This window comes from Cordyceps fumosorosea, assembly GCF_001636725.1.
Source record: "Cordyceps fumosorosea ARSEF 2679 chromosome Unknown scaffold_1, whole genome shotgun sequence".
NCBI lineage: Eukaryota > Fungi > Ascomycota > Sordariomycetes > Hypocreales > Cordycipitaceae > Cordyceps > Cordyceps fumosorosea.
In genome coordinates this window covers 408,859-432,961 of record NW_017387301.1, presented here as the reverse complement: position 1 = coordinate 432,961, position 24,103 = coordinate 408,859, and the positions used below count along the sequence as shown (strand labels likewise).

Below are 24,103 nucleotides of genomic sequence, written 5' to 3'. Positions count from 1 at the left end.
AGACCAACTCGGGCCTGTTACTTTACGGATCCGGCCGGTGCTCACCCCACCTTCCTCCGTCCCGGACCGCGGGGGCATTTCCTACGCTCATTTCCAGCCTCGCTCATATAAAAAGTAAATGACTTTCTGGGAACCATGTAAAAATAATTCAGCAAAAATAAATTTTTAAAATTCGTTACCAGCAACCCGATCCAGTGTCAACCTTGAGATGTGTCACGGCCCACCAGCCGCTAATCATGAAACTACCAAAGCAGGGCTGACCGCGTGTGTCGACGGTTGCTCTCAATCAATTTTCGTGTTTGTAGGAACACCAATATACGGTGATGCGAAGGGCGCCGCCCATATTGTGGACTGCGAGCCGTCCGCTTGGCATTCTTCTGTTTACCATGCCGCGCACTCAATCACAAACGCGACTGGAGACGATGAAGGCTTCCATTCGCGACATCCAAGATCCAAGATGCAGGTCCGTTTCATGATTTGATATAAAAGTGCTATATAGTAACAATAGAAATGTGTACATGAAGCCCAAGTAGATGAGGATTAATCACACCGAGGCGAATTAAGTCTTGCCCAAAAGAGCAAATTCACTCCAACGCCACGCTATAGTAAATACATAATGAACATGGAAAGTGCACGTCAGAGACTTCTTCTGACTTAGGCCTTTCTTTGGCTTGTTTCAAGGCATATGATATGATGCGTTCGAAAACTAAACCATTTGGGTATGAGCCGCTTCTTGCGGCGGTGTTTTGCACCAAGGTGACAACGTCACAAATAAAAAAACGCCTGGTTTGCTTTTTTTGTTGCGTAAAACCTTAAAAAGTTAGATTCTGTTCATGGCAAGGGGATTCATGCTCTCGTAGTTATCGGGCTGATTTCTGCGTTCAAAGCCCTGTTGAGGTGACCGCGGGGACTGAGACGGCGGGGGCGGAGGCGAGTTCGGTGACCGCGCATTGGCAAACGTCAGCTGCGCATCCCAAGACCGCTGCACGGGTGAGCGAGGTGCCGAGAAGGAGCGCGAAGGAGCGTGGTATTGAGCCGATGTTTGCTCATGGTACGGGGACGTCTTGCGGTCCGTTGACGAGTATTGCACTGCCGAAGCCGGGGTTACCACGGTGCTGTTTTCGCGCGAGAGCATCTCATACGAACGTGTATCAGCTTTCGCGTCGAGTCTGGCGTCGACCGACACGAACTCTTTCTTTTTCCCATCGCCGCGGCCGATGAGATTCTTGAACAGGTCAACCCAGCCGACGAGCATGGATCGCCGACCAAGCAGGAAAACGAGCCAGACACCGTTAAGCTATCACGATGTTAGTGTGAAGACGAAAGCAGAGACTATTGAAGTGAGCTTACCCCGAGCAGTAAAAGTACAGCGGCAACGGTAGCTTCGTTGACCACAAACTTTCCTGCCTCTTTCAAGCATTTATTCTTGTCGCCGCTGGATCCAATGAGACAGAGCACCCAACTTTCAGCCACCTTGGGGTCCCTCGTCACGGACTGGACGACGTTATCCTGGAAGACGAAGACGACAGAAAAGAAGATGACGTCGGCAACGATGATGAGAACGATGGCGATGCCGCGCCACTGCAGCGCAATGACGCGCTTAACGCGGCGGTATGCCTGCCGTGGAGTCATGGTACGGATGCTGTTGGAGTAGGTCGGTAGGCCAGAGCCCTCGGTCGAGGCGGCATTGTCGGCTAGAGACGCCAGGTACACCTTCACACAGTAGCCAAAGGTAGCAAATGTGGTGATGACGGTGATGCCGGCAAAGATGAGCAGCGGGATCCAGAGGTCAGCGAGGCTGTTTTCGTGATTGATGTGGCACACGGCGCCAAAGCGGAACGAGACGCCGCTGAAGACGAGTGCGAGAACGATGCCGATGAGGGGGATGCCCCATCCCGCGGCTTGGGCAAAGTACATGAAAGGTCGGCCGACGGTTACCTGCCAGCAGATTTGTAGGTGGAGGGAGAGGGAGCGCAGAAAAGCCCACATGACGCCGCTCCAGCCACCAAGGATGAGGAAAGCACCCGAGGCACCGCAGACGGAACTCGTTTTCATTCCATGGGGGGTGATGCGGTCGTAGCACTGCTCGGGGCGGGCGGCGAGGGGAACGATAAAGCCGAGGTTCATGAGAAAGACTCCGGCGGTGAGGCAAATGCTGAGGTAGTGGCGATTCGTCTTGTCGACGGGCAGGAAGGCCCAGGATAAGAGGAGGTAGAGGCAGCAAATGGCGCTGGCGGTGGCGACCCAGTTGGCGACGGTGCCGATGGTGTTGAAGCTGTCCGGGTAGACCCAGTTGGTGAGTGGGCAGGGCAGGCAACATTGGATGCCGTCGGCAATCTTCTGGCAGAGGCGCCCGTCGACGACTGAAACCGTGTTAGTTAGGGACGTAGTCGTTAGTAGGTATTCCGGGGAAGGAGGTCTTACATCCTTTGCTGTTGGGATAGAGTCTCGCGTCAAAGAAAGGTGGAGGGCACAGGTTGGCCATGTTGACGGTTGACATGGTGGCGGATGGCTGTTAGGCAGCTGCCGAGCGACGGGTATCAAGAAGTTATTATATCAGCGTTTGCGTGGGAGTTGAATCGATATATGACGAAAATGTATTTGAGGAGCGTGCTGGCGTCAAGTGTATCGAGACTCGGTGGCTGTGACACCATGGACGGACGGATGGCGTAAGTGTCGGCGTTTCTTTAGCCGGTCGTGTAGGAGAAATCGTAAAGGAATGGGCGAATGCTGGATCAGGCCAATTCTGTGCCAGAAAGTGTGTCGACAATGTATACGGCAAGAGAAGCAAGGTGCTTGAATTAGAGTAGGAGGAGCAATGCCATGCTGTGATCTGTCGTATAGGAAGGTGCTGGTGGGAGTCGAACACGCCAATGCCAGTATTGAGTGATGGTAGATCAAACAGATACGGCAGGTTTCCAGCTAGAATTAGAGCAGTCTAGCATGAAGAATCAAGAGACCAGCGACAAAAAAAAATAGAGAGAGGGAATGGTCGAGGATAGAGTGGTGGATACATGCGGGGAGGAGAGAGGACTTATACAAGATGTGAGGAGCGGCTGGGTTTGGGTAGTTGGTTGAAGATGGATGGATGGATGGATGAATGGATGGAGGATGGTCGGGGGTATGGTGTGTGGAGAGAAAAGGAGTGAAAGTGACAGGGACGCATCTTGGCACGCCCAAGCAAAAGAGGAAACGCGCCAAGTGGGATGCTGAGGAGGGGATTGGCGAGCAGAGAAGTGTCTGTGTTGATGAGGTGGGATAGCGAGGCGAGCAAGCGGATATGGTAGGCCAGTTGCCTGGCATACTGGATAGAGGTACCAGTAGGTGGCAGTAGTCGAAGCTTGGCCGTCAAGCCGTGCAGGGCCGGGACAAGGTGGATAAGGTAGCATGGTTGTGGTGGGTGATGCTTGTTGATGGATGGTGATGGTGGGTGTGTCGGCGTTGAAGACGATGGGGAAGAGGGGTGAGGCAAAAGTCAAGCCACACCCCCTCCTTCTTCCCCTGACAGACCCTGGCTGGAGGAGCCACAGTCCACAGTCAAGAGCCACAGTGAAGACGGGAGTTTACAGGGGGCTGAGCTACAGGGGACCCAGGCCCTGGCAGCCAGTAAAACGACGTCCCGAAAGCCCTCTTTCTCAGTGGGAAGAGAGAGCCCATCACAGTGACTGGTCTAGGCCGTCATCCCCGCCAACTTCGCCGCAAGGCTCGGCGTGGACAGCATGATGAAAAGAAAATATCTGAGAAGACGTTGAAAATAGCTCGTGGCAAAAGGTCATTCCAAGGGCCCGTCTGCTGCAGTAAAAAACAAATGCAAGTTCACATACAGGGATATAACGACTGCCCCTCCTCCCTGCGTGACTCTACATGCTCTGTCTGCTGGAGCGCCGGGACCAACCCAGCTGGACACTACTGGACTCAAATGCTGTCTTTGCCTCAACTTGAAAGGGTTCTCAGAAAATCCATGCCACCGTCCGCATTACCTTGCTAGGCAAACAGTGGTGGCTGTGGCTGCAAATCTACGAAGCACACTCTGCTTCGTGTATACCCTGTGAAGCTGGGGTAGCCGAGGGGAGGTGTTCAAGTTCAGGTGCATGACGAGAGAAGTGAAAGCACCACCAACCACCACCACCGCAGTCGCCACGATGGCTGCTGCTTGTCATTTGCTGCAGCCCTGCTCGCCACCGCATACCAATGAGCGAACAGAGACAATGTCGACGCCCATGTCCTACAAGTTCCGTATCAACGACGGCTTTTTCTATACGGCAATATCTACCAATCACAGACAGAAATTCGATCGAGCGTTGCCACCAACGCCCATGGATCACAGACTGCCCAGAGTGGTGGTTCTGTACGCCGTCGCACAGAAGAAAGCCACCCATCCCTTCCACTTCTTTCTCTCCTCCTCCAGACAGCCCATCCACCATCCATCCCCCGATGGTAGTTAGAGGGCCCGCGCCCCTGGCTCAGAATATAGTGCGAGGGGCCACGGCTCGTGGTGGTGGTGCCCAGCACCCATCCGACTGTGGGTATAACCAGAACGACACCTTTTTCGTCTTCTCAGACTTGTGGTGGCGTCAATATTGAAGCCTGGATGGAAAAGCTTGACACCTTTCTCCCCTTGCTGCATGCGCTAACTAGCGTACGGGTAGAGAATGCTCGCAACCAGCCGAGTGCGCTTGTCAGCTTTTGCTGAGCTCGGCGCAAAGACAGGAACAAGACCCTCATCTGTCAAGTTCTTTTAGCGTCTTGGAAGACTCTGTTAGCAGGCGCGCTACTGGTAAATACAACCAGCTAGTTTACCGCAAGGCTGGCTGATGTCGTTCTTGTTCCTGTTCTAGTCCACGAGCCATGCAGATTCGCGTTCCACAATCTCGCCTGTCCGTACGAGGCAGATGACAGCCCAAGAAAGACAGAATTGTGATGGCATAAGGATACACGAGACCGTAAAATCGCGGCCTTTTGACCCTGCTACCGAACAGTTCCATGTATATAGCAGCGCGTCGTCACACATAACTCGCCACGCATAAACAACGTGGAGGTCCCCTCGGTCATCGCCACGACCAGGAATAACCCACGCCAAAAAGGCCCAATGACAAAGCCTCAGCTTCTATGTCATGGGTACCGAAAAGGGCCCCCCAGCCTTTTTGGAGCGAGGAACAGGCGTCGATGGAGTCAGCTGGGGCTGCCCTCCTGCGAATAAAGGCATCGCGTCGGCCAACCCTTAAAAAGGCCAAGAGCCTCGTCTTACTGGAAACGGAGACAGCATGGTACTATGCGCATGCGTAATGCTTCCACATTGCGCGCGAGTTGCCTGCATATGCACCTCTCTCATATATTTAGTCAAGCAAGACGAAGAAAAGTACCTTGCAGCTTATTCAGGCAAGGCTCCAATAACGAGTGCCGATATCCTTCCAACTCGTGCAGGATTTTAGACCAATGAGAATACAGCATTCAGCTCGTCATGATTCGTTCTCTCGATTGTTGTACGGTCGAATTCGCCAATCACGAAGGAGAAAACGTCACTGCTTCTTTGCCACGCCGCCACGCCGATGCTGTGCAACGGCAGCTGCGATGGAAGCTGAGGACGAGAGAGACGCCCTGCGCAAGATCGAGAAAACCGCCCTCGGCTTCCTAGGGGGGGCGGCAAGCGTTGACTACTGGTGTCAAAGGTGGCCAGCATGAAGAACTAAAAAAAAGCCCGCTCACGCACTCGGCTTGCCATGGGGCCAAGAACGCCCGAAAAGAACAAAGAGCCGGCTCCGAAATCTGACTGGCTTACACGGCGACGCCTCATTTTTTTCTCCTTCCCCAAGCCTCCTCGTGACAAATAGGGTTGCATATTCGGTTAGATTCTATTTTCATCTTCACCATGTTGGCTATTTTGGACATTCTTCAGTCACTCAACAACTCAAGATTCCCCCATCCCTTGCATCTAGCTAACGTTACTCGATTCAACAGAAACGGCTCGTTAGCGAGCTGAACTTTGGAATCCTTGCCATCTGCAAGTCCCCTCCATCCCGCCGTGGGTCGCAAGCTTGGCCCCGTTCCAGAGTTATGGGACGGCGATGGAGCCCGGCTGCAAAGCACTGACAGGTACGGAAGAAAAGGTCGAGCCTTGTTGAGTGGTCCAGTCCAGTCCGCCTCTTGACTGCTTCGAGTCTCTCTGTCAGAATCTAAATACGGGCGGGCCCTGACCCTAGCGCCGTGCGCATATACCCGCTAACCACATGGCGAAACTGTCGTGACGCACCTTTGCTAGACTGTCTGACCATTCTCACCAATTTGCTGCAGTGGGATCGGAGCCTGCGTTCGCTTGTAGTCTTGACTCTTCTGCCGGATATCCTCACCTGCCAGGTCGTCTACGAGAGTGTCGTACCATCTGTGAGCCTGCCTGCCAACCTTCTGGTGGGCTCTTGATTGCATATGCATGTCTTAGAGTTTCTCTCGTCCAAGTTCCAACGCGAGAACTTCTCATCTAAAACGAAACTGCCGAATCTCGGTGACACGCATGAAGGATCCTCGATGATGTGAGGTACAAGAGGCGTCAACGGCCAGCCCTTCCCGTACTCGTTCACACGACCAACATGGGACGCACCAAAGGGGCGCTTGACAACTAGGGATTGTCAATCCAGCATCTCTAGTGCATGAATATTGCTGCATATTATGAAGCAGGTTTCCATGTTTGGGCATGGCCCTATCTCGCTTCAATCCCCACGGGTGATCGCGCAGGCGAACCCACAGGGTTATCAGCGACCTGCGCGTGTGGCCTGACACTGCGTTCCTTTCATGACAAGATGCGATATCGACGAGTTTTGTTGAGAGGCTAGATATTCTCCAAGAAATTCTGATATGCATACGTGTATCGTTGTTGATGTCCAAAGCGCCCGCATCGAGCTCGGCCCAATCCACCGAAACGAAGGCCCCGCCGGAGGAGCTAGAGGTTAGTTATACATCAGTATATGTAGGCTGGAAACTTGATAGATGGTTGTGAGTCGGCGCATCAGGTTGGCCAGCAGAACAAGCCATCTGCCTTCTCGTCGCATCAGGGTAACTAGTTAGAATTCTCCTTTCCACTGCACCCACCTGTTTTTACAGATGGCAACCCGCAGAAACACAAGTGCCGCTGCGGTGACCCGTTAGTGGACTGAGAGGAGAGTTCTTGGCTGTCACCCAACCCAGCATTGGGGCAAGTTTCAGCTGAACCCCCAGGTCAAGGACTTGAAAGCCCTATTTCTTTCCTTAATTAGACACGGAGTAGCAGAGAAAACAGCTTCTTGCTGCTTTGACCCTTTCGGCATGTAGCATTCGTGACTCACCAGCCCTGCCAAGTATTGGCTGAGGGCTCGCGACAGGAAAGCCAACCGTGTGCGCTCCTGATCGAGCTCATTGGCAGGAAATCTCGCCAGCATTATTACCCCGGGAAACCCTTGCGAGCGGCGAGCTTTCAATCGCGTGGCATCGGCGGCCCGTGCACGCGATAGATGCAGGCGCGTGGTTGTTGCGCTGAGACATTGATGCTGTGGCTGCCTCTTGGACCTAGGCCGGATTCTGCATCGGATGGGCGTCCGGCAATAAACAAAAGTGTTGGCTGAACAAGTACAAGGCTATAAACCCATCAATCATGGACTCGGGACGTGTCTGCTGCACGGACGGGCATGCAGAGCGGGATCTGGCCGTTCGTTTCCTCCTGACTCGGTTCTGGGCGGGCGAGTGGGCTGAAAGCATCATGAATGCCGGCAGTTGTTTCGCAGAGGAAGGAGACAACAAGACGACGACATCGCCGTTCCCCGCATCAAGTAATCAATCCCACAATCAGCCTGTGTGAGATGTTATCGCATTCCATCATAGGCGAGCCCAGCAATTTACAATTTACGTTGCCGCCGGGCTCGTGGTGGACTTTGCCTGGAGCGATCTAGCGGCTGCGACCAGCAGCCCCTGTCGCCTGAGGCAAACAGCATCCTGGCGCTGTGAGTGGCCCGGCCTGTGTGATGCGGGAGCTTCGACCGAGCCAACGAGATTCCCGCGCCGCCATCATCATTATCATCACGGGGTGACTTGTCATCATCATGAGCTGGGCGCCGTGCATTTCCATTAACCACACACCCTTTTTTTACTTTTGTCTTCGGCAAATCATCCGCTGATCTACTAGTGGTCGACGTCGTCCTAGCCGGGAAAACCTGTCCCTTTGTCGAGGCATTAGTCTGGGATCATGGCGTAGCTCCCAGCCATGTATCCGCCCATCACCATTCATCATCTGACCTCCATTGACGTTTGGCTAATACAAGCCTTGATACGGCACTCCAAGAGCCGTCGCCAGAACTAGCTACCCCTAGTGCAACTGAGAACTTCGGACTTGGAGGCACTAGACAGAACACACAACCACATGGCACGTCGAACCAAAAAAGACGCCTATTTCGGTTCTGTGAGAGGCTACCGGTACCTGCGCAATCCATTTCGTCCGACTATAACTTCTAACCAATATTCAGCGAAGCTTGAGTCGGACATGTCAATCGCCGACTATCACGCTAACAAAGAGCTAGGAAGACAACTATCCCTAGTTCTAGCCACACCTGCGAGCTTTGTGGCGCTCAGTTGTATCGATACGCCGCTCGAGCTTCACTATCAAGTGAGCTGCCTGAGCTCCGACATCGAACTATCCATTCCCTCCTAGAGTACAGGAACCAAGAGAAACAGGAAGAGGCTACGCAAAGGCCCAGCGCTTTGATGTCCATGACGGTAAAGATACCATCTTCAATCGCCGTTTTTAGCCCCAAAGCAGACGCTGAGACAGTTCTTGACCATCGCCATCCTTCCTTACCAAGCTATCCTTTGCTAGCTACATAGTTACAGGGGTCTTGGTTGTTGGGATGGCGTATGCGGACACCGGACGTTTCGGCTTCTCTTAACCTTCGGACAAGGGGCGTCGTGCCGATAATGTTGGCAAGCCAAACACTATGCAACACTTGGAGATGTGTACCGACTTTTCCTCGATCGGGCTGCGCAGTTGGTCACAGTCTGTTACCAGACAGGAAGAACCGCACAAGTTACACTTTTCCATGTTAGTCAATCAAGCCGGAACGCCTCTTCTGCGAGAAGGCGCAGCATGTGAAGGCTAAAATGGCCGCAGAGTATTTTGCGATGGCTTTTGAAGATCGACATGATAACAGGTTGTCCGGACGAACGGACGCGAACCTACCAGGTGTCAGGTCTGTCTCGCCGAGCGGCGACAGAGCGAAGACGTCGACACAATCTGATATCGAGCTTCGCCTCCCCCCCCCTCCCCTCCTCCTCCCGGAGCATTTAAGATTGTCACGAGACCTAATCCTCCTACGGTGCCACAACCACCCCACAGATGTACTAGAATTGCTTCATTGCCAGACAACTCCGAACTTCACCTTTAACCCCACAGCGCCACAGCAGCAGCCACCATGCAGCTAGCGAGTGGAAGTTAAGCCGACTGTCAGTCTGAAGCTTGCTTCATGTGCCAAAAGGCTTTTTTTTCGACGATTATCCTCGGTCATGTTCAGTTTTATCCCTCGGCCACAGTTGATCATATCCACGCTAGATGCGGCTGATCCAGTACTGGCCTCACCGCAATATCCAACTTGAGGGCACTTTTCCCAATTGCAATCGATCGCTGCCTGCCACACTCGCCAGTCGTAGAAACTGCTCGCGGGCCACGTCCTAAATGCCAGGCTCAATCATAGGCTCTCTCGCAGCTAGCGTTCTTTCTAGAAGCCGCCCTCGCCGCTCTCGGGCTACGCTTCAGTCGGTTTCTAGACCCTTTCGGTCTCTTTCCACGTTCCTCAGACTTCTGCAAATAAGTTCTCGGGGTTGTGTCACCGACACACTTGCTGTACGCTCGATGTGCCTCTTGATCTGCATCATAGTTTATTGAAGCTACTGGCAGCTCTGATAGCCTAGTGGCAGCTCTAAGGGAATAGCGTGGCTGCAGCATGTAAGTGTTACAGAACGTTCCCTTGGTGGTTCTATGGTGCCTGGGCTTGCGCTACCAACACGAACAGGTGAGTGTGGATGCATGCAACGCCTACATATCAGCCATGTGCAGCCACCACGCGAACCCAACACGCGTCACAGAAGAGGAGTCCAGGTCTCAAAATCTCCGGAGCTGATGAATCGCGAACCCATGGGATGGGTTAAATTCCCCGCGCATCAGGACCAAACGAAGGGCTACATACTAACCCATTGAAAACTTGGGTCTAATTTCACCTATTCAGCCTTCGGCGGGAGGTCGCGGGGTGCAACGGCCCTAAATGGGGGCGAGGGATTGACATCAACAAGCCCACACCCCCGTCTCCGCCTTGGACATGCAAATGCTTTCCCAATTTCGATACAGGTCCGTGATATGGAGTCGACGGCGCATTTCTAGACAGGGCCAACAAACGCCATGCGTACGCCATCAGCAGACAAGGCGATATGGTCCCCATATGGATGGAGTTCAAGAGCATCGCCATTCGACGCTGCAGGCAAGACTGCTCGGCGCGCTCCAGACAGTTGGGACTGGATTGTGCGCCGCCGGAGCGGCAACCCTGTTCGTCGCATGTGCGCACCGTTGATCGGCATAGAGAAGCGAGCCTCGTCTCTGAAATACCTGTCATTGGATCTACATACTGCGGGCTTATTGTACCAGCGCTGTGCTGCGTGTCTCCAGGACTCTGCGTCGGTTCCAGAAGAGGCTTCCCAGATTTAATTGGTCGTGTTGCTGGCCGCAGGACTTTACGTTCAGTTACCGTGTAACCATGAAGAAGGAGTTCCTCCCGTATTTTTGGCATGCACCGAGCTCGACGTCGAGCGTTGCAGTGGCGCTGAAGTGTGCACCGCGGAATGCGCGCACTCACATACATGCAGGTTGTTTCCACTAAAAACGGCATGCGGCGGCCGGGCTAATACCCAAGCTAAAATAATGAGCCACGCAAATGCTGTCCAAATCAAAGGCCCTGCCGGAGATACGCAGTATGGAGTATGATGTTGTCAGTCGGGGTGGCGGAGTTGTCCCGTCGCCGGCCTGCTGATAGTTGTAAGTGACACACTGGATCACTCCGCCAGCATCTGGAATATTGCCCCTCACAGATCAAGGGCAGCGGCCCCTGTTGATCTTGAGGGATGATAAATACATAATCCTACCACTATCGGAATTTTAGGACTATATCTTGAGTCCTTCTGTAAAAGACTTCAAGTAATTACGATGGTCGGAAATGTCTCGCAACAGGGCTGTTAAAATAAGAATGACTCGCAGTGCCCCATACCGATCAAGATCCCTATTTGGAAAACATTTTCTTTGAGAGAGAGTGAGGTCATAGGTAGTACTCGCTGACAATGATAGCTCAACACCTCCTTGGGCCAAGGGAGAGAGTACATAATACCAGTCCTAAACGGGCATGTCAATTTTAAAATTTTGATATCAAAATGCAGAGCCATGCCGTCCAGTTCTTGAAAGTTCCGATAAGTCCCTGGCGCATGCTCTCATGTGATGCGCAAGGACTTGTCGCTAGCTGGCCTCAATGTCTAAGATGCATATTCCACACATGTGCGGCCAAGTTCTTCCGTACCTACTTATAAGGCTACATTGACGGTGACTCCAGGGGTCTAGTCTCCTTTCAGGGATGGAGGTGTAGTATGTTAAAGGAATTGGGCTTCCCAGAGTCGATCACAGAGACGCCAACATCAATGACAGCTATTTATGTACACGGGTAGACTTCGATTCACGCGATCGTTTCAAGACCTACCTGATGACATCAAATGTTTCTCGCAGTCAGACACTACGTTTGACTGCTAACTGGAAAATCTACACAGTTTAACTTCCAAATGCGTATATCACAAATGACAGCAACGCAACAGTGACTGACACGCTACAGTATCATCCAACTATCCTACCTGTCCTCTCAAACAAGTGATTTGCGGCAATGAAACTGTCCCGTTATTTCCTAGTGACATTCGGACGTCTTTGTCTTGGGTCGCTCCATGTCTTGCGCCCCATCTCGCCTCGGGGAATTGGGCAGTTCTCAGACAAGACACGTCCAAGCGCAACGCACCGACGCGGGGACAACTTGAAAGGCAAAGCAGTTTCTCAGCTTGCAAATGAGAGCTTCAACAGCTTGCAAAATCCTAAGAGTTCATGGCGAGGACATGGGAGCGGTAGATATCGTGGGGGGAGTTGATACTCGATGCCGGCGATGACACGCGGCGGAGGAGGTCGGGGGATTTCCCATGGCACGATGGATGCAACTGCCGTTCCTATAAAGGGCCACCAGAGCTTGATGGTCAAGTGCAGGAGCAGGGGTCTTTCTTCAAATGTTTTTCATGGGTGAAACAACGCAGATCGTCGCCCATTTCTTTCCGTCAAACCCCCTGGTCGTCGGCTCTCCCAGCTTGCGGGCGGAGCACCCCGTCCGGCAATGGGGTATGGCAACTTGTTGAGGAGTAGATGGTACGATCAAGTTTTGCACAATGCGATAAAAAGGAAACAGAAAAACCCCGCAGGAAAAGAAAAAAAAAGAAGAAGAAGAAGAAGAGATGGCACGAGCAAGAGGCTGGCAAGGAGAATAAAAGCGCAGCAGCCCATTTGCCGAACCGTGCTGCTGGATAGGATGGAGTCGGCTCCGACTCGACAACGTGGGGTTTTCATCTATGTTCCTACGTCCACGCCCTATGTTCTTTTTTTCTTTTTTCCGTTCTCTTTTCTGTAAAAAACTATAACATGTTTCAGTCTGTGCGATGAGTTGCAAACTCGCGCATCTCTAAACATTGCGAAAATACGACTGGAACTAGAGCGAATGCAGACGCAGAGGGTCGCCTTATAACTAACTAGTAGGCCTCCACCGTTGGCGCAAGCCACAGGCCAGCCATCAGCACAGGCCAAAGTGGTTAATGAACGGGCAACTGTACGGATACTGTATAATGAAAAGGTGGCTGCTTCATTTTGTCTCGCCCTGGGGGCCAAGAGTTTAGTCAGTTGAGGAGGCAGAGAACCACAGCGTCGGGTTCATCAGGCCAGCGCCACGGCGCCTGTAAACTCACGGTGTGGCTTTCCAATAGCTGTGGGAAGAAGGAGCGAGTATTCCTTTTTCAATTACACTCGGTGAGTCTACTCTGCCCAGGTTCATCTTGCGGCTTGCCTGGGACGCTTCTTGGTCGTCCGACACAAGGCGAGGCGCGATGGCCACTTACCGTACTCAGTGTACGAGCAGCCAAAGGTCGCCGGCACCTGGAAAGGATTGATGAAAGCACGAATTCCGTTACAAGTGCCTGGAATCAACTCTCTCAGGAGTGACTGATAGTGATGTCGGGTGTGGCTGGCAGACACCAGCACACTGTAACCATCCATGTACAGAGGCAAGCCGTTGGGAAATCAATGCGCAGGCACAGGACCTGCCCTAGAGCCTCTGCTTGGCGCAATCTCGTCTATCTCACCAAGATTATTGCTCTTTGCAACAAGTTGTTGATGATATAGAGAGATTATTGCCCTGGTTAAAAGGACTAAGGGTCAAGGATCAAAGATCTTGGCCGCGGTATGTGCCCTCACCCACTCCGGGGTGACAGTTCCAAGTGACAACCACAGGTCTCAGTTATGTCCGGCTTACACTGGGCGAGCGACGTCGAACTCAGGACATCCCCAGATTCTATCTTTGACAGAACTGCCGTATCTGCTCCCGTACACTCTCCCTCGAGTCAATTGAAGGCTGCCGTCGCATTATTCTGTCAACGACCACGGTGCTGGCCAGCGACGAATTGTCCCAGCCCAGCGGGTTCGATGCCACGCGTCCGTGGCGGCTGGGCACCTCTCCCGCCCCCTCGCAAGGCCTATAATTACTTCGAGACTCGCAGGTGGGACAGCGCTGTCTCGAGTCCTCCTGCACACAAGCCCAGCATTTCCTCGTCAAAGGCCGCCAATTGCACGATACCGAGCGTCAGGGGTCCAAGGTGGCTTACATGGGGGGCGTGTCTGGAAAGGACGAGTCAGTGGGGCGCCGAGGCAAGCTGCATTGATTCCGAGCATGAAGATCACAGGAATATTTGCCAACGCTTACAAAGGTTTTTCGCTAAGAGGATGCGAGAATTTGTTGGGATGTTTCTTCGCATTGTTCATTCTGATTCTTTTCTTCAAGCTCGAAAGCATTGGGAAAACTCTCGACGGTGCCGTCCAGGCGCGCGACTAGCGGGAATAAGCGGCGGTTGTAGCGTGTTCAGTTTTGAAGGAACAAGGTCGAATATTGGCATCCCTATTGCCATCACATCTCCAAATCATCTGTTCGTCTGTATAGGAGAAGCCATTGTTTGTGCTATGTGACGTTCCGCCGAAAACTTACGGGTAAGGCGTCCTGCATTGCTGCGGCCGGGAAAGCTTATCGTTGAGCACGGCAACGTTAGCTTGTTTCATGGCTTCGCCTTGAGCCATGACTCTAATATGATCCTCATCCACTGAGATATTTATGCTCCGTTGAGCACGGCCGCTTATTGTGCGGCTATAGCTGTTCATCCGATACTCATGGCCGTTGGGATCTGATAGCCGATTGCTGTGGCGTGTGTGTAGAGAACACGTGCGCTTATTCGCAAGTTGCCAGATGGGTAGTCCGGTTTCAAGACGAATAGACCTTTGGGCGTTGAAACCAGACAATTTGATTACTGGCAGTTGCTCGACAGAATAGCTGGGGCCATCTCGGTGAGGCAACGGAGCTCATTGTCCGGTTGCCACAAGGCTTAGTGTAGGGTAGGTCAACCTTCCCACAATGTGCTCAGGCCAATGTTGCTCAAAATCTGGGATGAGGAGGAACGAATGTGAGCCTCATATTTGACACATAAAAATAGCGCAAGGTTGACTGGGTAGTGTAGATTCGTTATGAGATGTCAGAAGTTGCTGTCTGTGCTGCGTTTGTACTCGTAGGACTTGTCGTTGCACAGGTTGAATTTGCAGTCACGATGCCCCACCAGCAGAGGTCGACCTTATCCCACTTCATCAAAACGGCTTCCGACCAATATCAACCTCTCAGGATTTGCCTTAACCTGCACCAGCTCTTTGTTGTTGTACATACATTCCTATCACCGGAAATCCACGGCGCTACTATAAGCTACCGTCGGAGCAGGCTGAGATACGGGACCCAGTCACACGCCATCAACCAGAAAAAGCGCATGCCATCGCCAGAAACATGGCGGCGCCGTTGGAATCAGCGCACCAGATCGCGCGGGACTTTAACCTCCCCGCACCGTCCACCATAAAGGTCAAGAACCTGCGCGCCACCATCCAGGGCCCGAGCGACGCATGGGGCCGGCCCGACCGGCCGCAGCCCGTCGCCGTCTCGGCCGCCGTCTCGCTCGACGCGCCCTTTGGCGCCTCCTCCGCCACCGACACCGTCGCCGGCGACACCGTCCACTACGGGCTCCTCAGCAAGGCCGTCCTATCCGTCCTCTACTCGCCCGCGCTGCCGGCCCGCAGCCTGCGCAGCCTACTGGACACGATATGGTCGGAGATGACGGGCTTCGACTCGCGCGGACAGGACGTCCGCGCGAGCGCGCAGAAGCAGCAGCAGATTCAGCAACCGCCGTTTCTTCACTTTGCAGCGCTGCGGGCGCTGGAAATCTCGGTGCATCTGCCAAAGGCGACGCTTCTCGGTGACGGTGTGAGCTTGACGGTCACGGGCGGCTTCGAACCGGCGGCGGACAGCGACGCTATGGTAGTCAAGTCGCTGATGCGACAGAGCGCCGTATCGCTCAAGATCCACGGCCTGCGCGTACCGACCTTGATTGGCGTTAACAGCAACGAGAGGCTCGCCAAGCAAGTTGTCGTCGCGAGCGTGGAAATCGACAGACTAGAGGACGACCTGGACGTCTACCCGGAGCTTGAACAGGTTGTGGTCCAGGTAAGTCGTCGCGTTTCTCCGCCAGGCGGGAAGCCAATTTTGTCAGTTTTGCTAACTCTGTTGACAGGTCATGTCCGACTCTTCGTACGAGACTCTCGAGGCGCTGGGGACGCGGCTGACCGTGGCCGTTGCCGCGCACCTCCACAGGAAGCATACGCAACCTCGCGACGGCGCGGGATGGGACATCAACATTTCGCTGGAGAAGCCGGTAGCAGTACCCCTTGCCGACGCGGCGTGTGTAGAGATGAGCACAAACACGGTCAACGTACCGAATGAAGAAAGCACGAGTCTGTGAAAAGCAAAAGAAAATTGGTATTGATGAATCTAGAAAAGCTTGGTCTCTGGAGACGCACTGCATATAAATCTAAAAGGTGAGCATGCGGCGCATAATCTATACAGGCAAAGCTTAAAGCATGCCCTGGAAGTTGAAAAGAAAAGAATGAGAAAAACAAAGTCTCGCTGTCTAAATGGTTTTCATGTCACATAAAATACAATAACGACCAAGGAGGGGTAAAAAACGAAAGAACCCCTCTCGGAGAGCACATGCACACGATCCTACGGAAACGACAGCGCTTGCGCAGCTGAAGGTGAGCCCTCGCACTAATCAATGAACTTGTTGCACTGGGGGATGTCGCCGTTGGTCACCTCGCGGATGAAATCGGGGTTAGGGTCGAAGAGCATGACGTGGAAGTGCTCGACGGCGTGGATGGACTTGAGGGCAGCCCAGTTCTTGAACCACATGACCTGTTGGGGTCAGCATAATCATGCAATATGCGGATGCAAAGGGGAGGGCCAAGTCGTGAGATGGGGCAACAATCGCAACATGCAAAAGTTTGAAGTGCGGAGGGGGAGGAGGGTCGCAACTTACATTGCCCTCGGGCATCCGCGCGCGAAACGTCCTCGAGACGTAGTCCTCAATCTCCGCGCGGGCCTTGTCCGTGAGGTCTCCCGTGTCCGCGTCGGCAACCAGCTCAAACTTTGTCCAGACGACCAAATGAACGATGCGGGAGTCGAGGCCGTACGGCCAGTCGTTGTAGAGGACCTTGTAGTCGTCCGGGCAGGTGAATGGCGGTGCGCCGCTGGGCCGGGAGGCTCCCGGGCCGGCCCAGCGCAGGCGCTCCTCGAGAACGAAGGCGGCGACGCTGCCGTGGCGGCCGGCGGCGGTCTGATGAGAGAACTGCTTGTAGCGGCGCAGCTGGGAGGGCACGCGCTGGAAGCGCTCGAGGCGGTTGGCGGTGACGATGCGGGCGACCTCGGCCCAGGAGAGGATCTCGTACGCCGAGTCGGGCGTGGAGACGCCGCGCAGGTCCTTGGCGCTGAGGCCGCGCAGGAACTCGGGGCACTCGGCGGTGCGCTCCCGCTCGGGGACGTTGACGTGCCAGAAGGGGACGACGTCGAAGGAGCCCATTGTATGTTGCGGTGTGGCGAGGTGTTGGTATTGGTGGTAGAGAGAGGTATTCGGGAAATGGGTAGACGCGGCCTTTTAATTAATATGTTCCCAGAAGCCCGGTGGAGAGTTGATGAGAGTAAATCGATATAAAGTTGGTAAAGTCTCAAGTTGGATTTGAACGGCGTGAGATCGGAAGCGGCTGGCCTGGCGGGATTGCCTATTTCGGTAGACAGCCCGCAGCGGTTGAGGTGTGTTTCACGCAAGTGGTTTTCAACCAACAAAAGTATGAATATAAGGTAAGAAAAGAGGAAACAAAAAAAAAGAAAGAAATGGCCACTGCCTTGGAGAATTTCCGCGTTGATGAAGAAGCAGAAAAAGAAAAGGCAAAAAGAATCAGTCGCGGATGGGGGAAGCGGGAGACAGGTCCATCTTATCCAGTACCCCGGTCCACGATGCAAAGGCGGAATGCTTACTGGTCAGGAGGGGCCGGCAACGTCTATTACAAAGAAAAAGAGAGTTAACATGAGTGGTGTAACGAGGTTGAGTCATGGACGGTCGGCCAGTTGCTGATGAAAGCATGTGTGTGTGTGTGTGTAACCAGCGCGGGCGCTGGCACTGGCAAAAAAGTCTGTTCTGCACAGAACCACCAGCGCAGCCCTGTTGATGGAGGCAAGGGCCGCCGGGCGGATGCAACGTTGTGGCCAGGCTGGGGAAGCTCGCTGGGATGGATGGATGGATAGATGCTTCAGAACAGGGTGGGGGAGCGGACAGTGAGTCGGATTGGCCGCTGGTCTGGCACCTATGCACCAACTTGTTTGTAATAAGTTTGGTATCGGTAACAGAAATCTGTTTTTCACAAGGGCGCTGTCATGAACTGGGGCAAGACAAAAGATATCTTTTGGCCGAGGACTGTCGAAACAGAAAAGCCTTGCTTGCTGATATGGGGGCCAGTTTCGGGGCCGGGCGGGCCGGTCAAGACGAGGCGCCGTCGGGAGCTGGCCCTTCTCTCACGGAGGCGCCGCACCAATGGTTTGCCTGAATTTTACCTAGTGTAGTCGTGAGAATATGGCGGCCGCCACGGGCATGCTCGGCCCTATAATGACGCCCATGTTGACAATGGGCTCCCGAAGGCCTGAACATTAGCTACAGTGCGTGCCCCAGATGCTGCAGTTTTTGGCCAGTGCTGGCCCCACGTGCGAAACAGGCCCAGAGCCGACTGGTTGTGAAAATTGGGGGAGTTGTTTCCGAGCATGGATGGCTGGCCGGTGTGACGGTTGGCCTACCTACACTATTTTGTATGTTTGCCAGCTGTAAATGCGAGTATTCTAGAATCCATATCTCATGATGTTGATGTCTGTCTGATCACTTCTGCTCTCACGGCCTGGTCGGCCTTCTTTGTGAAAGGCAGTACCTGGCCCGGGTAAACTATATTCCCACCATGAAACTCCGACCGCATTAGGACGCGTTTGCCGTCCATTTCTTTGCCCCTCCGTCTTTCACCACGACCTCTTCTTGACTCTGATTTAGAGCTACTTCGACAAGGTTGACGCCAACAATTCCGAGGCCATTGGTATTTAGAGAACGCGGCGATGCACAGATGTCGCCAGCCGCTGTTGCAGAGGTCGACCACCTGCCAAGGTCTACCAGCCCGCAAGTGTTCTAGAATACCTCAATAATGACTTCAGATATGCCTCCAGGATACCGCTCCGCCACCGAGTATCAATTTCGCCAAGAGCAGGCCGACAGCATCATTCACACGACATCCTACCATCGCAAAGACTTTGATCTTGCTGTCATCTCATTCTCACCTCGTGAACACGCCCATGTTCGCTCGTCAATGGCAACATCATTCCGGTACAAGGCCGACAGAGGGCTTGGATCATTGAATAAGCTGCCCCTCGAGCTCTTCTATGAGGTGCTACTCTGCATGGACATGCGCGCCGTACTCGAGCTTAGGCAAACGAGCCGTAGAGCGAGAGAATTAGTAGACGCTTCGCCGCAATATCATACCGTGGTGTCGCATGGGCTGGACCTCTTCTGTGCCCTGCTGCGAACCAGACTTGCCGACAGCGTCTCTCTGGCCGACTTTTACACCGCATTATGCATAAAGGCATGTGTGCTGTGTGGTGAATTCAGCGGCTTCATATCCCTCTTGACTTGGAAGCGCTGCTGTTTCCGTTGTCTACAGATTGCACCTGAACTCCGGCTACAATCTCTTGTCGCTACCCGCAAGCAACTTCGCCTTACCAAGAAGGAAGCGGACCAGTTGCGATCATTCAAGACGATTCCAGGTAGATATTCAATGCTCGATTCGTCGCAAAAGTCGCCAATTTCTGTCGTCTGTATTTCCAGCGCCCTCTTGCTTGTCAAGACAGATACTCCAGCACTATCGCAACTGGCAGACTCAAGACAAAACCTCAAGATGAACTTTATGGGTGCCGTTGCACTTCCATATTACGATAGAAGAAGTGGCGAAATTGAATACGGGCTGTCATGTGCTGGTTGCCAACTTGCTATGGACAAGGGAATCATCGGCGCCAGAGCGGAGCAATGGGCGTTTGAGGCACGGAATAAAGTATATTCACGAGACGGATTGTTGCAACATTTTCGATGGTGTGAACAGGCCCAAGGGCTATGGGAGTCAAGTGATGGAGGCACTATTCAGCCAAGCGAGCTGCCATACCTTGCTCGACGAGGGGGCTTTTTCTTCAGTCGGGATTGACGAGATGTCGAGCAGTGTACATACATAATGACATTGACTGGAAGGACGCATGACCGGCTACTCGCTCGCATTTCTCTGGGGAACAATACCTCCTCCAATTCACGAAATGTGAAAGTCCATAGTTGCAATTTATACATTCCTCTTATCCGGGCGCATAACTAATGACCAGCGCCTGTTCCATCAGTATTAAAGGGGTGGGGAATCGAGTGCAGAATATTCATGGCGCTAAAGAAAGTATAAGGAAGAAGTTTCGCAGACTGTTGTTCAAGGGAGACGGGGGTGTTCGCGCTTTGGCGTGCGGTGTTTTTTTTTTCAACGATTTTCTCGCAAAAGCCTGATAGATTAGCCTGGGTAGAGGTTTTTTGCCCAACTACTTAGGATTAACCTATGAGGCTAGAGATGGCGCCTGCAAAAGGGTTTTCCTGCCTTGTTTCTCCAAGTGTAGTGTGCTGCCAGCCGGCGCGTGCTCGGCGTGATTGGCCGTGGCTTGCGGATAGTGGCAATAAGGATAATCTGTTGGGGCTGATGAGGGAATTGATATCAAAAAATGCCAGCTGGGCATGCTGGCAACTGTCAATTATCAACTGGGCAGTGCTGGGCCAATGCGCGGGTAAATGGGACAGAAAGACATGGGATGTAGCTGTAATTAGAATTTTCCAATAATAAATAAGGTGGTCAGGGGCAGATGCCGTCCGTGTACAGATTGCGGTGGGTGGTGGGTGTTGAGCAAGAAGAAGCTTCAGCTCGAACTGGTGAGGCGCTTTTTATGCTGCCCAGCTGGTATTGTCAGGTATAAGACAAACGCACTCGCCACCATCAGACGAAATTCCCGCTCCTCGTCTCGCCACCACGGACTGGTCTTTTGCATCTCTTCATCTTCACCTGCTTATTATACTGCACATCTTCTCTCTGCCCGCACCGCCTGCCTCGTAAACCAAAGCCAGGCAAGAACCAGGGCCACGCTGCCATCTCATTTGCTGCGAACAGGGGAAGCTCCAACCACCCCGCTGCCCTCATCGAACCAGCCCCGCCTTTTGGTCGCCCCTTTCGCCGCTTCTCTCGTTTCTCTGCTATTACAACCTCATTTGCTGTCTCTGGTGTTTCTCTTTTATTTCAATCGACCTTGCTGCCTCTCCTCCTCCCTCGACTCTCCCTCCTCCCTCCTCTGCTCTCTTCATCGATTGCACCGGACCTCGCTCCTCGGCCGAATCGATCCCGCTCGCCACACTGTCGTACTATCAACGCTTCTCCATCATGGCGGAAGCTATTAAGAGTGCTCTCCCCTCCCACCTCCGTCCTGTCGCCCCCGGCAAGGACGACGAGAACAATGGTTTCGAGAAGCGTCACCATGGCAAGACGCGCAGCCACATGGTAAGCTTTGTCCCTCCGTGATTCAGCAGCTCCCCCGCCTAGTCACTGTACTCGCCTCTGCGCTGTCAATGGCCTGCCTGCCATTGTGCTACGCCTCGAAAGAGTCTAGGAAGGCCTCATTGCTGTTACCATTCGCCCTCCAACCCGCGTTGGACATGTCCTTAGCCTGGTATCTGACGCTGTACACCACCCCTCTCTATGATGCTATCCCGCCCTGCCTTGCTCTGGCAGGTGATGGGCAACTGTATTCACTGGGGTCGCACCTTGCTGTCACTGGAGGACCGCTCTCCGCTCTGGCAAAGCAAGCTGCGCCACCATGGTCTATTTATACTCGTCCTGCCATGCTCCCATGTTTCCTTCGTCTCTCATCACGAATCTGTAATTGCCTCTCATCATGGAAACCCAAATAACTGACCTCTCTCAGGCCTTTGAGAACACCTCGACAAATGTCGCCGCTGCTCAGATGCGCAATGCCCTCACAAACCTCGCCGAGACGGTCGAGGACCCCAAGCAGAAGAAGGTACGCTTCTTTTCTCTAACAACCGGCCTCCACCTGTGCTGACCAGTTACAGCTCTTCGAAACCGAGATGGACAACTTCTTCGCCCTCTTCCGCCGCTACTTGAACGACAAGGCCAAGGGCAACGCCGTGTAAGCAACACTCGCCGGCTCTCCGACCCGCTCTGATATCGATTCTAACAACATTAGTGACTGGGACCGCATTCGCCCCCCTGCGGCCGGCCAGGTCGTTGACTACGAGGACCTCGCCAACTCCGAGTCGGTCCAGTTCCTTAACAAGCTTGCTGTCCTCAAGCTCAATGGTGGTCTCGGTACCTCCATGGGTTGTGTCGGTCCCAAATCGGTCATTGAGGTCCGTGACGGCATGTCCTTCCTCGACCTTTCCGTCCGTCAGATCGAGTACCTTAACCGCACATATGACGTCAATGTTCCTTTCATTCTCATGAACTCATTCAACACCAACGACGACACCGCGGCCATCATCAAGAAATACGAGGGCCACAACGTCGATATTCTCACCTTCAACCAGTCCCGTTACCCCAGAATCTACAAGGACTCCCAGCTCCCCGTCCCTAGCAACTACAACTCGTCCATCAGCGAGTGGTACCCTCCTGGCCACGGTGACGTCTTCGAGTCCCTCTACAACTCTGGCATTCTCGACAAGCTCCTCGAGCGTGGCATTGAGATCATCTTCCTCTCCAACGTTGATAACCTGGGTGCTGTCGTCGATCTGCGCATCCTCCAGCACATGATGGAGACCAAGGCTGAGTACATCATGGAACTCACCAACAAGACCAAGGCCGACGTCAAGGGTGGTACCATCATCGACTATGAGGGTTCGGTCCGTTTGCTTGAAATCGCACAGGTTCCCAAGGAGCACGTCAACGACTTCAAGTCGATCAAGAAGTTCAGGTACTTCAACACCAACAACATCTGGCTTAACCTCCGTGCCATCAAGCGCGTTGTGGAGAACGACGAGCTCGAGATGGAGATTATTCCCAACGCCAAGACCATCCCTGGCGACAAAAAGGGCGAGTCTGACATTTCCATCATGCAGCTTGAGACGGCTGTTGGCGCTGCCATTCGCCACTTCAACAATGCCCACGGTGTCAACGTCCCCCGTCGCCGCTTCCTTCCCGTCAAGACATGCTCGGATCTTATGCTGGTCAAGTCCGATCTCTACACTCTCAAGCACGGCCAGCTTCAGATGAGCGCCAACCGTTTCGGTGACGCTCCTCTCATCAAGCTCGGCAGCGACTTCAAGAAGGTTTCCGATTTCCAGAAGCACATTCCTTCCATCCCCAAAGTCCTGGAGTTGGACCACCTCACCATTACCGGTGCTGTGAACCTGGGCCGTGGCGTCACTCTGAAGGGCACTGTTATTATTGTGGCTACCGAGGGAAGCACAATTGACATTCCTCCTGGCTCTATCCTTGAGAACGTCGTCGTCCAGGGCTCTCTCCGCCTGCTTGAGCATTAAGCGCTTTCTTATTGCTCTACAGGGCGCTATAAAAAACGGAGTATCCTTTTTAGCAGAAAGTCGGGAACTTGCCCGCTATACACGCGATGCCGAGGCTATTAATGTCTCTAAAATCCATTATACATGGTGTAAGCGTTTGCAGAAGGGTTGGGCCAGGTGAAGGCATGTCATTTATTGATGGCGAGGAGACGCTTCTTTTTCTCATTGGCTGGGTTGTTTTGCGAGTCAAGGGACTCGAACACAGTACTGTATTTATTTAATATGTCCATCGGATGAAAGGCACGCCATTTTCTGTTGAACTTGCTATGATTGTGATGTTCCTGCAGACTCGAATGTAGTGTTCCCTTCGAGTACTTGTGCCCCACCACCAAAACTTTCCGTCGTGGTTCTCATAGTTTAACCATTTAAGATTGAATTAGCTATGTAACTGTCCTTAACAGGCTTTGGGTTCCTTTGTTCAAGTGCACCTAAATTCCAGGAGCGCGTTGTGTGATTAAAGTTTACGAAGTTTAAGCCGCTTCATCAGTAATGACAGAATTACGACGCGCTGGTTTTGAAGAATTTGAGTGACAAGCAGCCCCACCTCTTTTTTCTCTCAGATCGAAATGTGGACAATGTTTTAGATTTGGCCCATGGAAGCGAGATTGTGCGATTTTCAGTCATTTTTTTCGACGTGAAAAAGGGGTAACTAGGAGAACGGGATTTAATTGATCCTGGAGTTGCACTGGCTACAAGTTGATATGTTATC

At 53.1% G+C, this 24,103-nt stretch overlaps 4 protein-coding genes across 4 annotated transcripts; 2 read left to right on the top strand and 2 right to left on the bottom strand.

Moving 5' to 3' along the window:
• Positions 1-820: 820 nt before the first annotated feature.
• ISF_00140 (GPCR, family 2-like protein) lies at positions 821-2,500 on the bottom strand (the record flags this gene model as incomplete). Its single annotated transcript, XM_018843747.1, has 3 exons — positions 821-1,297; positions 1,351-2,363; positions 2,425-2,500. 3 exons carry the CDS (start codon positions 2,498-2,500, stop codon positions 821-823), a joined length of 1,566 nt encoding a protein of 521 aa, XP_018708197.1.
• A 12,664-nt stretch (positions 2,501-15,164) lies between these two features.
• ISF_00139 (Dihydroneopterin aldolase) lies at positions 15,165-16,170 on the top strand (the record flags this gene model as incomplete). The annotated part of the gene is made up of 2 exons (XM_018843746.1): positions 15,165-15,875; positions 15,943-16,170. 2 exons carry the CDS (start codon positions 15,165-15,167, stop codon positions 16,168-16,170), a joined length of 939 nt encoding a protein of 312 aa, XP_018708196.1.
• A 305-nt stretch (positions 16,171-16,475) lies between these two features.
• Positions 16,476-17,283, bottom strand: ISF_00138 (hypothetical protein; the record flags this gene model as incomplete). Its single annotated transcript, XM_018843745.1, has 2 exons — positions 16,476-16,619; positions 16,744-17,283. 2 exons carry the CDS (start codon positions 17,281-17,283, stop codon positions 16,476-16,478), a joined length of 684 nt encoding a protein of 227 aa, XP_018708195.1.
• Positions 17,284-21,241: 3,958 nt separating this feature from the next.
• On the top strand, positions 21,242-23,355 carry ISF_00137 (UTP-glucose-1-phosphate uridylyltransferase; the record flags this gene model as incomplete). The annotated part of the gene is made up of 4 exons (XM_018843744.1): positions 21,242-21,358; positions 21,783-21,878; positions 21,931-22,007; positions 22,065-23,355. 4 exons carry the CDS (start codon positions 21,242-21,244, stop codon positions 23,353-23,355), a joined length of 1,581 nt encoding a protein of 526 aa, XP_018708194.1.
• Between the last annotated feature and the right edge of the window lie 748 nt (positions 23,356-24,103).